At 41.9% G+C, this 13,569-nt stretch overlaps 1 protein-coding gene across 1 annotated transcript in view; it reads left to right on the plus strand.

Moving 5' to 3' along the window:
- The window catches only part of CDH4 (cadherin 4), a 799,140-nt gene that overhangs the window by 731,189 nt on the left and 54,382 nt on the right, over positions 1-13,569 (plus strand). The window contains exon 8 of the mRNA XM_088482827.1: positions 11,332-11,469. Within this exon, the coding sequence (XP_088338953.1) occupies positions 11,332-11,469 (138 nt within the window). The remainder of the gene's footprint in view (positions 1-11,331; positions 11,470-13,569) is intronic.

A 13,569-nucleotide genomic window follows, 5' to 3' on the forward strand; every position in this document is an offset into this window, starting at 1 on the left:
CTCTCAATTTCGATGGTCGCGATGGTCTCGACCATCGCGGCCATCAAAAAGCACGCTCGTATAGCCTGTGGGTGGTGACCACATGTAATTTTATATATATATATATATATATATAATATATATATATATATATATATATATATATAAGCAGATAGTCTTTTTTATTATTATTATTTGTTTTTCCAGTAGCACTTTTGGGGGGGGAGGTGGGGTGGGGGGCACCAACATTTATCTTGCCTCCGGGCAACTGAGATGAAGGTACGCCACTGCTGCCAATATAAATAGGTGAATTTCCACAAAAACAGTGATGATATCATCACATGCCTTTTGCTGCAGTCTGAATTTATGTAAATAACATTTTCTGTGTTTCTGATAACATAAGCTGGCAGGACAAATAAATTGTGATATACTAGTATTGAATAAGAATATGTACTCTCTGTAACAGTTCAACTTCAGAATTTTGTTCTGATAAAGTGTATCCATACTAGCTAATTGCTTAACTGGTTATCAATATGTGGTTATTACTAGCGATGGGTTATTGGAAGTCGACGCTCTGCAATGCTCCGCATTATATAGTAACACCTTCCTGTATGCAGAGCTTTGGAAAATATTTCTGCTTTCTCCCTGGATGTCTCCCTGATCAGATCACTGTATCTAGTGCTGTCAGGAGAATGAGAAGAGTGCACTTGTCAAGGACTTTAGCACGATGACAGCTGGAGGAAAGACCAATGGGATGCTGGTTTGCACGTCCCAATCACCAAATTACATCATGCACAGGAGACTGCAAAGAAAAGGGCCTGTTAGAGCAGAGAGGATTGCAAACTGTCACTTTGAACAAAGAGCCGTGCTCATTCAGCTGGGAACATGGTGCGTGTGAGATAGAATGTCTATTATTTTCTGTACCCCCAGCTGATAACCAACTCTCTGCCTTGGAAGGTACAGTATGTATCTACAGTATTAATCAGAAAGGCACCTCTCTTTGTTCGTGCTCAACTTGCCACTCAAGACACCTAGCAGCGGTCATTTTGTGTTCTCCAAGGTTAACCTAAAAAGTAACAAGGTCGTAGAATATTTTGTATTTCTCACATGTCCAATTTAAAGCCTATAGTCAAACAATTTCAACACTAACAGCTCAATAAAAAATAAAATTGACATATAATATGTCCTTATTTGTTTATAGCTAGCACCTAAATGGTTAACTGTAGAGTGTTTAATCTTGTACTGTATGGAAACATAGCCAAAGCTGACCAAAGTGCTAATTGTGGTTCATTGGTATAATCAATACTACATTAAGGAGAATTTGTCAGTACCTTTGTTTTTATTTCTACTACAATCTTGTGCATTATGTATTATTATAAAAAAATATATATATAGTCCCTCTGTATCCCCATTCTTCTGGGGGAAATAAGTTATTACATAATGCTTTTTGAATTTATAAAGAAAATTAGTTTTCCCTGTGGTATGGTTTGCACTACAGAGAGCAGGCAGAATAGCGAGCTCTTTAGTCTAGTACAGTGGTTCTCAAACTCAGTCCTCAGGACCCCACACAGGTCACATTTTCCAGGTCACCTATCAGGTGCACAGGTGTAGTCATTACTCACTGACACATTTTAAAAGATCCAAAGGTGAAGATATTTATTTCACTAGTGATGCTGTGAGGAGACCTGCAAAACATGCACTGTTTGGGGTCCTGAGGACCAAGTTTGAGAACCTGTGGTCTAGTAGGTTCTCTGACTCTACCATACTGGCCACCTCCATAACTATTTTACAGTATGGATGGATCCAACCTGGGAGAGAAGATATTACAAGCCGATGCCGAGTATTTCTCCAGCAGTAACCCTTTCATGTATAACCAAAATGAAACAAAACCTGTCACCATTTCAAAACTCCAACTTTCATTCTTTGATAAATCTGTCCATTAATTTCAGAGTGGGCTACAATATCTCCCAAATTAGCACAGCAACAGTGGTCCAGTATTCAGGACTCAGTTAGGAAATACTAGCAGCAACCTTAACAGCCTTGACAACAGTGGGCCTGATTCAGACCCGGTCGCAAGCGCTGAGCACTCACAACCGGGTCGATGGTGGCCCACAGCGCATGCGCACGATGGAGACGGCTCCGTCGTGCACATGTGCGAGACCCGGCTAGCAACGGGCACTCCGTCGCTCCGGGTCTCGCACCAAAGGGGGTGAGCTGTCGATGTTGAGTGACAGCTCGCCCCGTTTGGTGGGAGGGCCGGGGGGGTGGCTGCCCAAACTGAGGCATTCCCATGAGAACGCCTGCCATTTGGGGGCGGCCCCAGTGACATTACAAGTGATGTTAGTGGAGAGCCGAAAGCTCTCTGGGGCTTGCGATGGGCGAGACCCTACCACAAGGGTCTCGTCGCAAGCTTGATGGTCGCGATGGTCTTGAACATCGCGACCATCATCCTGGCCGCTCGCAATAGCTGTGGGTGGTCACCTACAGCTATGCGAGCGGCCAAGAGGCCACTCCAAAAAAAAAAGCCCGGCCCTGATTCAGAGCGAGCGGCTCTGAATCAGGCCCAGCGTCTGCAGCACAGCACGTCAAAATCCGATTTTCAGCCATGAAGGGAGAATGACGTATAATAATAAAGATAGCAAGTGGATGTTAAAATTTCCTGAACAGTGTAGGTGTTTGTATTACTGAAAGGCTTTTTCTGATTAACCGATACATCAAAATCTATAAAAATATCCTGATTGTGTACATCTCCCCACACCCTGCATGTGCCGCAAGACATGTTCTACCTAAAGGGTTAATGTCCATTGTGTTTTGCTTCCTCTGGATCCAAAATGGTACATTACCATACTGGAGCCCTATTTTGACTTGAATGGGGGAACTATATACTGGAACCGGTCTCCTGTAAGTACTGTGTAGGGGACATGTATCAAGCCTGGTAGAGAGATAAAGTAGAGTAGTTGCCCAAAGCAACCAATCAGCTTCTAACTGGCATTTCAAAGACTATGCTAGATAAATGACAGTTAGGAGCTGATTGTTTGCTTTGGGCAACTCTCTCTGCTTTCTCTTTCTCCAAAGCTTCATACATCTCCCCCATTTAAAGATAAATCCTCAACTTCCCAAAACCGCACACTGATAAAAAAGTGTACAAAGGTGTAGATTGAATTCAATGTTGTGAATCAACCTGAACGGTAGGACAGGGCAGGGCCATAACTAGAGTAGTGCAACCTGTGCCATGACACAGCACCGCAGGGCAGGGGGCGCTGTTTGGGCCTGTCACTTTTCCTGTATATTATCATTCTCACTTGTAGCTTCCTCTTCTTTTATCCCCAGCATCTCCTGGCCTCCACTATATCTTCCCTGGCCCTTCCCCATGAGGCCATGGCCCTTTTTCAGGTGCACTATCTTATGTCCCTAGTTAAAAAATGGGAGGGGGGGAGACGCCAATGCTCTCTCTGGCACAGGGCACCAAAAAGTCTAGTTACGACTCTGGGACAGGGAGCTGGATGACCCTTAGCATGTGTGTATACAGCTATACAAAAGGACTACCTGTATCCCATCTGAAATTCTTGTATGTGTATCATCACTACATCACAGTAGGCAGCGTGTAACAGTTTTTTTAAGAGCTACCGTTTAGCTATAAACACAGTGATTATTAATATTAAAGAAAACTGCTCTGTTCCTGAATGACTCCTGATCCTAAGTAAACAGTCAGGAGCAACCATCCAAAGTCATGGTGATGCAGTAGCTACACATAACACACAAGCAGCTGGTGAGGGAGCCTGGTGGTGGTAGCAATGGCTAATTTCCTAAAACTGGTGAGCAGTTGACAGGACAGGTTACCAATGTAAAATTACTTTGGAAGTGAGTCACGGTAGCAGTGTAATCCAATCCCAATACAGTTAGAAATCATTACTTGTTATTATTGCCTTCCTCTCTTTTGCTGGCAAATTTCCATATATGTGGCATTTTATACAGAGTTTGAAGGCGGAGACAAATTTAGCAGTTATTATAGTTAAAAAAAATATCCTGTTACTATGGAAAAGGCAGATTACTGAAAAGATATTTATGACAGTTCCTTTCTCTATTTGACATGCAGACCAGTAGAAAATCCTAATTTGATGTTTTGAAGGGAAATATTGTTGGGGTCTCTATAGTCCCTTTACCCTATGGAAATAGCAGTGAGGCTTTAGCCCCTATAAAATGCATTCACAAATATGGTCCACTAAGTATCATTTCTCATCTTATTTGCAGCAATAATAAATTATGTTTTGGACAAATTTATCAATAAACTCATGCCGGACAATGATTCCAATAAGAGGCTTTGCCGGCAAAGTGTCTACAGTAAAGTGATAGCCTTTCGGCCCCAGCCTATTCACTATGCATGCACAGCCATCAGGCAGAATAAGCACAAAACACACTTAGGGGGTCATTCAGACCCGCTCGCGAGCAAAGTTCGCTCGCTAGCGGGTCGATGTTGTTAGACTGCGCATGCCCACGACGGAGGGAGCTCCGTCGTGCGCATGCGTGAGACCCGGCGAGCGACGAGAAATACGTCGCTTGGGGTTTCGCACCAAAGGGGGCATGCTGTAGATGGTGACTGACAGCACGCCCCCTTTGGTGGGCGTGCCGGGGGCGTGGTGGCCAGACGGAGGCGTTCCCATGGGAACGCCTACCGTCTGAGTCCTGCCCCACTGACATCACTAGTGATGTCAGTGGGAGTGACTTTGGCTCTGATAGAGCCAAAATCACTCCTGGGCTTGCGGCAGCGAGACCCTACTGCAGGGTCTCGTCGCAAGCCTGATGGTCGCGATGGTCTTTGACCATCGCGACCATATCATGGACGCTCGCTATAGCTGTGGGTGTTCACCCACAGCTATACGAGCGTCCAGGAGGACGCTCCATTTTCATGGAGGTGGGCCCTGATTCAGAGCGAGCGCTCTGGTCAGAGCGTCCGGCTCTGAATCAGGCCCTTACTACAAAGTAGGAGGAGCATGTAACCTCTCTGGCTGGGCTGTAACTGTAGACAGGAGCTGCTAACACCATCTGAAGATGGCACTAGCAATTGGTGACAAGCTAAGATTTTCACAGCATCAAAAATTACCCTATTTCGCCATTTCCATGCAGAACTATGAGGAAGGCAGCAGCGATTTATTATTACTGTGCTCTGATATGTCCTGCATTATAGTACTGATAAATAGCACTCGCTAAAGGGGTTATGTCCTCCTTTCATTATTTAACAAACATCGGTAAGCTTAGCTTACCGCTGTTTGCCCCTGTGCAACTTACGCCATCTATGTTTTTCTAGATAATTTTTTGCATGGTCTGTCATATGAAACTAAGGGCCCCATTTAATAACCATGAGGAAGTTAGCTGCGATTGATAATTACTGTGCTCTGATATGTTAGGGGAAGAGTTAGCTTTAGGGGTTAGGCACTAAGGGGGAGGGTTAGGTTTAGAGTGCGGGGAGGGGGAATTTAGGTTCAGGCATCGGGGAGGGAGGGTTAGGGTAGGGAGATGGGGAGGTTTAGGATACCAACCACCAGGTGTCGGTATCCTAACCCTGTCAGGATGCTGGCGTCGGGATTCTGACCGCTGAGATCCCGAGCACCGGCATCTCATACCCAACCCGTCCTGCATTATAGCATTGATAAATAGCATTGATACTAAATATTGCTGTAATCCTACAAAAAACATAAATGTTTACAGAATAGGAGCTTGTAGCCTTTGATAAATAGCCCTCTTAGTTTCTTTTGACAGATCATGCAAAAGCATGTGTCATTATTTCCAAATGATCTAGAAAACTGGTGTCCAACATTTCTAAAATGTAATTTATTTATTTACTATTTATTTATTAACAGTATCTTTTGCGCTTATTTTAAAATTAAAATTACATTTTTAAAATGTAAAATTGAGCAATCACGCCCAGGAATAGGGCAGGGAAAGGGTGAGTGATTATGTGATAATTTATGTAACAATGGCCTGTAGACATGAGTAATCCTTGTTTTATTGTATATGAATGAACAGCTTCTTTATACACATCTTAATATCATTTCAATCAGCCATTACCTCAACTGTCCTTTGCAATGTAAAGATTATATAAATTAAAAAAACAACAACAATAATAGAAAAAATAGAGCAAGAAAACCTTGTTACATAATTATAAAGATGTCTAATTATGGAGGGCTATGTAATTATAGCATTTGTACTTAATTATAAATGTCAGGAGACACTTAAATTAGTGGTGTAGGTCTTCAGCATCTCTCGTCTCATGTATATAGACCTGTATGTCCTCGCTTCTAGCCTCATTCATCTCAAGTTCCTTACTAATTGGGTTATTTATGGACTAATTGGCAGGAGATGAATGAAGCACTTTGGATGCTAGAGAAATGAATTTACGTAGTTGTCTGTGTTTATCCGAGCTTCTTTTCAGTTCTGATTTTTAAAGTGCACCTGTGGCCTTCAGAGTCGAGCCAGTCATTTTTTTTTTGGACTGGACATTACAATGGACCCTGCATTTACAAGAAAAAAAACATAAAAGAACGCCATGCCTCAATGATGTCAGGTCGTAGAGAACTAATAGGCATTTTTTCCTACTTTTCCTACCTCACAGCAGGAGGATGTGGAGACAAGGTAGAAAAATAGGAGGTGGATGGAGCTTGAGTGTACATTTTGTGTCTTCTTCAATGGATAGTCAGTCCAGTCTTCAAACCCCATCCACTCTGGTAAACTGAGCGGCAAGGACATGTTACATAGTGGTTAAATGGAGGGTGCTTGATTACACAGCTTTTGTGTCCTGTCCCCAACAAACTTGCAGTATGTAAGCACTCTCTGGGGAATCCCTTATCTCCAAAGCATTCCATTAAAGGAGGCAACTCTGCTGATAGGCTGAATGTTGGTTTAGCATATAAAATGGCTGCCTCCACTGTATAGGTAATCAGTATACTATAAAACAACAGCAATGGAAACCTACAGACTATTAAATGATTTGTCATTTTTGAATCTTATTTTTCATTCTAACTGGGCAAGAAACAGCCGTGTGTTATTACTTAATGGAAAGATGCTTTAGCTCAGAGTTCTTATATCACCCCTGCCGACTCATAAAATGCTGTCAGCTAATGTTGCACTTGTGTGCTTTTAGTCTGCTCTGATCTATATGACTGTGTGTATTTTACAGGATTTGTGTAGGGCCCGTTATATTCAATCCTCTTTCACCAAATATGTTGAATGAATTATTCATCTGAAATGAAATGATAAAGGAGGAAGAAGGGTGGGACAAAATGCAGTTTATCCATATAGGTAACATGTGCGCGTAGTAGTCAGTACGCAAAACACTGAAATAGTTTTTTATTTGAGATTACTGCAGACTGAATGCAAATCCTGGATGTGCTATGGGACAGACTTTCTCTCTGCTCTAATGGTAACATGGTGGATTATGAAACTATTATTTAGTCAGTGAGGTAATAAGAAAGGAGGTAGGCAGGATGGGAGGATAATAAGTATCACATGAGAATGCCAGGCCCTCAGGTTTTGCTTTGAAGCCTGTGTTCCAGCCCCCATATGCATGAGGCTGGATGGCCACAGCCATAACTATCTAAGTATATTTTACCAATTAATGAACATTTATTCTATGTGCTGACCCGAAAAAGGGAAATATGTGATAGGATGAGGAAACATGGATTAGTCCGCCACCTATGCAGTTCCGCCAGGTAGAGTAATCCTGCGAACGATTTCTCTTGAAATTCCCGGTGTGTTGGTTGAATGATATCATTCATCCACACACCAACATCATCACCCATGACCAACGACCAATGACCATTCCCTCCTGCAGGCACTGATAGATATCGTCCAGGTTGGCCTGTATGCATGGACGATTAACGATATCGTTATCGTCCATGCGGGAATGCGCATCGCTGGTTGTTGCCGATCGTTGGCAGCATAAACATGAACAATTTAACGATGAACAATATCGTTATCGTTAATATCGTTCAATTAAATCGTAACATGTGTACGCAGCATAAGTTCCATGAAGCTGGGTCTGATTGCCTTATTGTATAGTATAGCAGTTGCAGGCCCCTATCCAGCACGGGATACAGTCAAAATGCCGACGGCCGGGAAGCCATCTGACTAAATCCCAGCGTCTAAATGCCAACGTGGGACTAAAGACAGGTGTTGAAATCCCGATGCCCGTCTATATCACGACGCCGGAATCTTGATAGACGGCTTCCCGAATGAAGGTAAGCCAGGCAGTTTTAGTGCTTATCCCCTTTAGGGACCACTGGGGGGACTTAGGGTTAGGCAACACCCTGGGAGGGTTAGGATTAGAGTGCGGGGAGGGTGGGTTAGTTTTAGGCATCCCTGGGGGGAGGTTAGGGTTAGGCACCACCCGTGAGGTTTAGGATGTGTGGAGGGGGATTAGGTTTAGGCAGGGGGAGGTTAGGGTTAGGCACCCCTGGAGTGAGGTTAGGGTTAGGCACCACTGGGGGGAGGTTAGGGTTAGGCACCACTAAGGGTTAGGGTTAGAGGGGGGAGAGGGGAGGGTTAGGTTACTTACCAGCCCCAGTCGGGATCTTCAGCGTTCGGGCTTGCGGCGTCAGGATTTAGTAAGACGGCTTTCCAGCCATCTGCATTTCGTACCCAACCCATCTAGCACACAGGACAACAGTTGGACAGTCAGTCCTGAGTGAACTTTGCTGTCCTGTTACAGATATTTCTTTTATTCAGACATTATTTATTTATTTATTTTTATTTTGATATATATTTTTTTTTATATAAAAGACACTTCTCCCAACCTACAAACCCCAAAAGAGATGGATGTCTTCCTGATTCATCTGACACTTACATTAAAGGTGTCACGGAGCCCAGGAGAATGGACATTTGTGCAGAGAAGTGACAGGCTCACTGCAGGCTGTGATGAAGTCTAATGAATTATCATGCAGGGTGAGAAGAATGAGTTCAGACACTTATTAGAGAGTACGAGTAGCTCTTAGAACTCATCTATCCATCCATAGGACAATAGTCTGATCAGTTGACACTGGATTATACAGGTCTCTTTAGTTCTTGTCTGAACACTTCCTCCTATTATTTCGGCGTCAGAGAAACTGATCCATCTCTTAAGTTTCACATTGCGGTTGTAATTTTTTTTTTTTTTCCCAAAACACCTCTGTGCCCTTTTCTCCCCCAGATGCTTCTTGCATTCAACAGTGGCAAACTGTGTGTCAGATTCTAATCATCACAAAGGTAGAGAGGACTACGACTAGGTTCTCTTGCTAATGAAAATCATTATCAACCATTATCTGCTTTAATTAATTTATTCATCAAATTCTGATTTGGGTGGCAGTGTTCGTGCTGTGAACACCACAAAGACAAGTCTTTGTTGCCGTAGCTGTAGAACGGGTATTTAGTTTGATTGGAATCACATACATACAATTATCAGCTGGTGTAACCTTTCGTGGGCTCAGACAGCACGTCAAGGAAATAAGTGGAAATTGGAATCACTATGCGCATCAAACTATATTTATCTACTAAGATATAGGCTTCATTAAAATAATATTCTTCTGGCAGAAGTGGTAAGTAATAAAGTAATGTGCTGTTTTTCTCAGATAACTGTCATTTTAAGTGTTTACTTATTTTTTTTTGTAGATAAAGACCTTTTGTAATAGATTATATTATATATAGGAGTCCATGAGCCTCTGAAAGCAATAGAGCGGCTATAGGCAGCGAGTGTCTACCCAGCTGTTGTGGAACTGCAAGTTAAGTTGAAAAATAACTAAAGTGTCTATGAACTAAGCCAAAGTGGATGGAGATAAAGTACCAACCAATCAGTTCCTAACTGTCATTTTTCAAACAGCCTGTAAAGTCAGTTAGGAGAGCTGATTGGTCAGTACTTTATCTCTATCCACTTTATCTCTCTCCAATGCTTAGTAAATAGACCCCTAAATCTTCCCAGTAAATTGAGTTCCAGTAATGGAAAGATTTGTCTGATTATTCAGGAATAACTCTCCTGGATATGAAGTGGTTAAAGCCTAAATGTATGTTGTTCTATAAGAATGTAGATCACCGTCTTAGAAATGAGAGCACACCAGTGATTTGGTATATCTTCTATAGATATAGACCTGCAATGCACAGACCTAGCTGGTAAGAAAATGTACAGTGCAAAGTAATCTCTTTTCCTGAGACTGTCAGACTTAACTCTCACTGTACACAGGAGCTTGTACAGTTCACTCACAGTTCATCCACACAGTCAGGAAGGAAAGTCAGCTTGGATTAGAAACATTGATTTAAAATGTATTTTGCCCAACTATGGATTTCTCCTGCCGCTTTCCTAAATCTGTTCTGATTTGGAGAAGTTGGCTTTTCTGGAGCACTGTCAGGTTGTCAGTGCTATGTCCTCTAATGTTGTGTCACATGGATATGTCACTCAGGAGGTACATGGTGTGGAGGACATTACCGACTCCTCCTCTGTGTAATGTAATATTAATATTGTAATGAACAGGTTGTGTTGCCTAAGCCTAACCCTAAGCTGAATGGTAATGTTGACATTTATTTTGCTGTTCTGTCCATGTCGACAATTTCCAAGTGTTGACATTTCTGCCATGACAGCATTATAACTGTGAACATTATACATGTGGACATTGAGAATGTTACATACTGACTGCATACCCCCATGTGACACCAGGTTTGGTGCACGAAACATCTTTACTTCCTAATGTCATCAGCAAGACCCTAATCTCTCCCTTCAGTAAACATAATTTAAGGATTTATTTGCAGTCACTGCAATCCTAGAATAAGCACTATGAGAGGCTAATTCTGGACCCTGGAGAATCCTTCTCCTTGTAATGCAAGTGCAGACTAATTATTTACAGTCTTCTGTCTATTTCCTGTGACTGTCCAGCATAAATATCCATCCACACTGACTTTCCAATCTAATCCTTAATTACATTATTGAAGGTATTCTGCAGAGGATGATAAATGCCTTCAGTGGACAATTATACGAATGATATGAATGCATTTGTGATTAGAAACTACTGGTCCCAGGTCACATCATTCACTTTACAGCAGAAATGCTCATTACATACGGCTGTCCACTATTCAGTCCATTGTTACAAAAGTGGTACAGGAAGCGCAACGTTCTTTCTTCAATTAATTTGTACACTTAACATTCTATCTGCTCTTTTACAATGGATTTAAACTAAAATGATATAAAACATTATCATTTTTACACACGTTTCTCACAACTCTAAGATGGACTAATTAATTCACTTAGTAGGCTGTTTCTGCACTGTATGTGTGCCATGTTACATTATAGTCATATTATCACTGTACTAATCTGTATCTCTGCATCTTTTACTGCAGAAAGTCCAGCAGTACACAGTTGTCATTCAAGCCACAGACATGGAGGGGAACTTAAATCACGGATTGTCAAACACGGCAACAGCTATCATAACTGTTGCAGACGTCAATGACAACCCTCCAGAATTTACCTCCAAGATGGTGAGTTAATGCTTGTTTCCATTGTTCAGTAAAATGTCCTTTTAATGATTTATGCTATTACTGCTAGTACCTTTGGAATACGGCCTGACTGGCACCCCTCTAAAACACTTTTTGTGACACCCAACCACTTTTCAGACAGCCTGCATATGTATCCCCTGGATGTATCTACAGAAGACCACAGCAATTGGAGATATCTGCTGCGATCCCCCATTTTCGACTACAAAAGCTGCCCACACAAAAAGACAGGGGGGCTGCTTTCTTGCTGAATTTACCAGAGCTTGGCCCCTGTAGCTAACTCCTATAGGCTATAATGCGATCACTTTACTTTCACAAATTGCAGGGAAAGGCCCCTGTATGTGAACAATAGTACATCCCGCTGGCCTTAATATGTTATTGCCACGACTAGTATCAAAATTACAACTATTGGGTCAAAACACGATAATTAATAAATGGGCCCCATTGTGTATTATTTAGACAGTACTGTAGTAAAGGATTTTACCATTTATCCAGTATACCTGATTCCCAATGGCAGTTCCACTCCTTTTATTGCAATCACATGTAACGAAAATAAACTATTTATGCAGCAGAATGAAAGCCTATTTGTTTTAGCGAACATTTAGTAAAACTAATGCCTAGACCTTAGAACATCATTCACTTCTAAATGAAAAGAGATTGCAAGACGTTATGGTTTATTGGGGTGATGCTGAATTTAAATACACTTGCATCCAAAAATGCAGAAGTATGTATGTACAGTATGTATGTATGTATGTATGTACAGTATGTATACATAAGCAAAGCTGAACGAATTGCAAGATGCATAAAGCTCCACCCACCAGGTTTATGTCATGTGTACATCAGATACATTTATACCCAATTTTGCTTTGAAAACTATCAGGGTTGAGTAAAGTAAAAAAAAAAAACTCTCCACAGTGCAGCCAGTGTAATTATCTTTCAGATGTACGGGAAGAAAAATATTTTGTTAAAATACTCTAACGTAATCATACAATACAGTATATGCAAGAGCAGGAAAGAGATATTAGACATGGATGAATCAGAAGCGGCTAGTGCTTGCCACTGTTCCCATCATCATCATCACTATGTAACCATCTCAAACATCACAGATAACCTTATAGTCCAGAGATAAGGATATTTGTTTTTGTGTAGTTACAATGTAGCCACCATTGATAATGCTACTGATAGGATATATTCATCTCTGTGTGGGTCTACATTTATTTGCAATTATGCAAATTCTCCTTTACTGTACTTGTTACACTGGCCCTTCCCTAACTTATTTTCCTCAGGCGCAAACAGACACAAGTGTCAAATGCGAGCAAATCTGCATACATATGTTGCTGATTTTGTGGGCATGCGCAGAATTCATTTGTGCAAATGAGGGAAGTCCAACTCTGCTTTTGCCCCATTATGTGTCTTTTATGATCTAGTATACTATTGAGAACATGCTATTACTGGTCTGTGTTCTTCTACCTGACTGTAGTATTTTTGGAACCAATGGCCTGATGCAGAGGTGTGTGCTAATGCAAAGGCATTTGCGAATTTTGCAGATTAGCAATTGTTAAAATACGCTAATGCATCAGCCAGCAGAATTTGTATTGAGATGCCCACCAGAGCCCTTGTAGCTGTCCGCAACTGAGCACACAAACGCAACATTGGACGCAGAACCTCAAAACATTGACTTCTCCAGTGAGTCTATGGTCACTCAGAACGTACGTGGTAACTGAGACGCTGGAGCTTTGTTCTCTGCGTGCGCAATCGCAGATGCTGGCTAGTACAAGGCCTGGAAACTGCCCGACACGCCTGCGTTTTGGCCGGAACTCCTTGTACCAATCCACAACATGGTCTCTTCCTGTCAGTCAAATGCGAGTGAATCCTCACAGTGAGTACAATCGCAAATCATTCACAGCGCGTGTGCAATGCGGAAATGAACAATTCTGACAAATTATAATAATAAATAAACCCTCATCTCTTTGTAGTCTCACCTAGCCTGTAGCTGCAAAAGGGGGCAATTTCATTGTTTTTTCTCCTGTGTTTTATGTGTGCCAGTGTGTCAGCTAAGAACCTTATGCACAGTGATTCATACTG

The sequence above is a fragment of the Taudactylus pleione genome, unplaced genomic scaffold (genome assembly GCF_031769625.1).
Source record: "Taudactylus pleione unplaced genomic scaffold, aTauple2 ptg000018l, whole genome shotgun sequence".
NCBI lineage: Eukaryota > Metazoa > Chordata > Amphibia > Anura > Myobatrachidae > Taudactylus > Taudactylus pleione.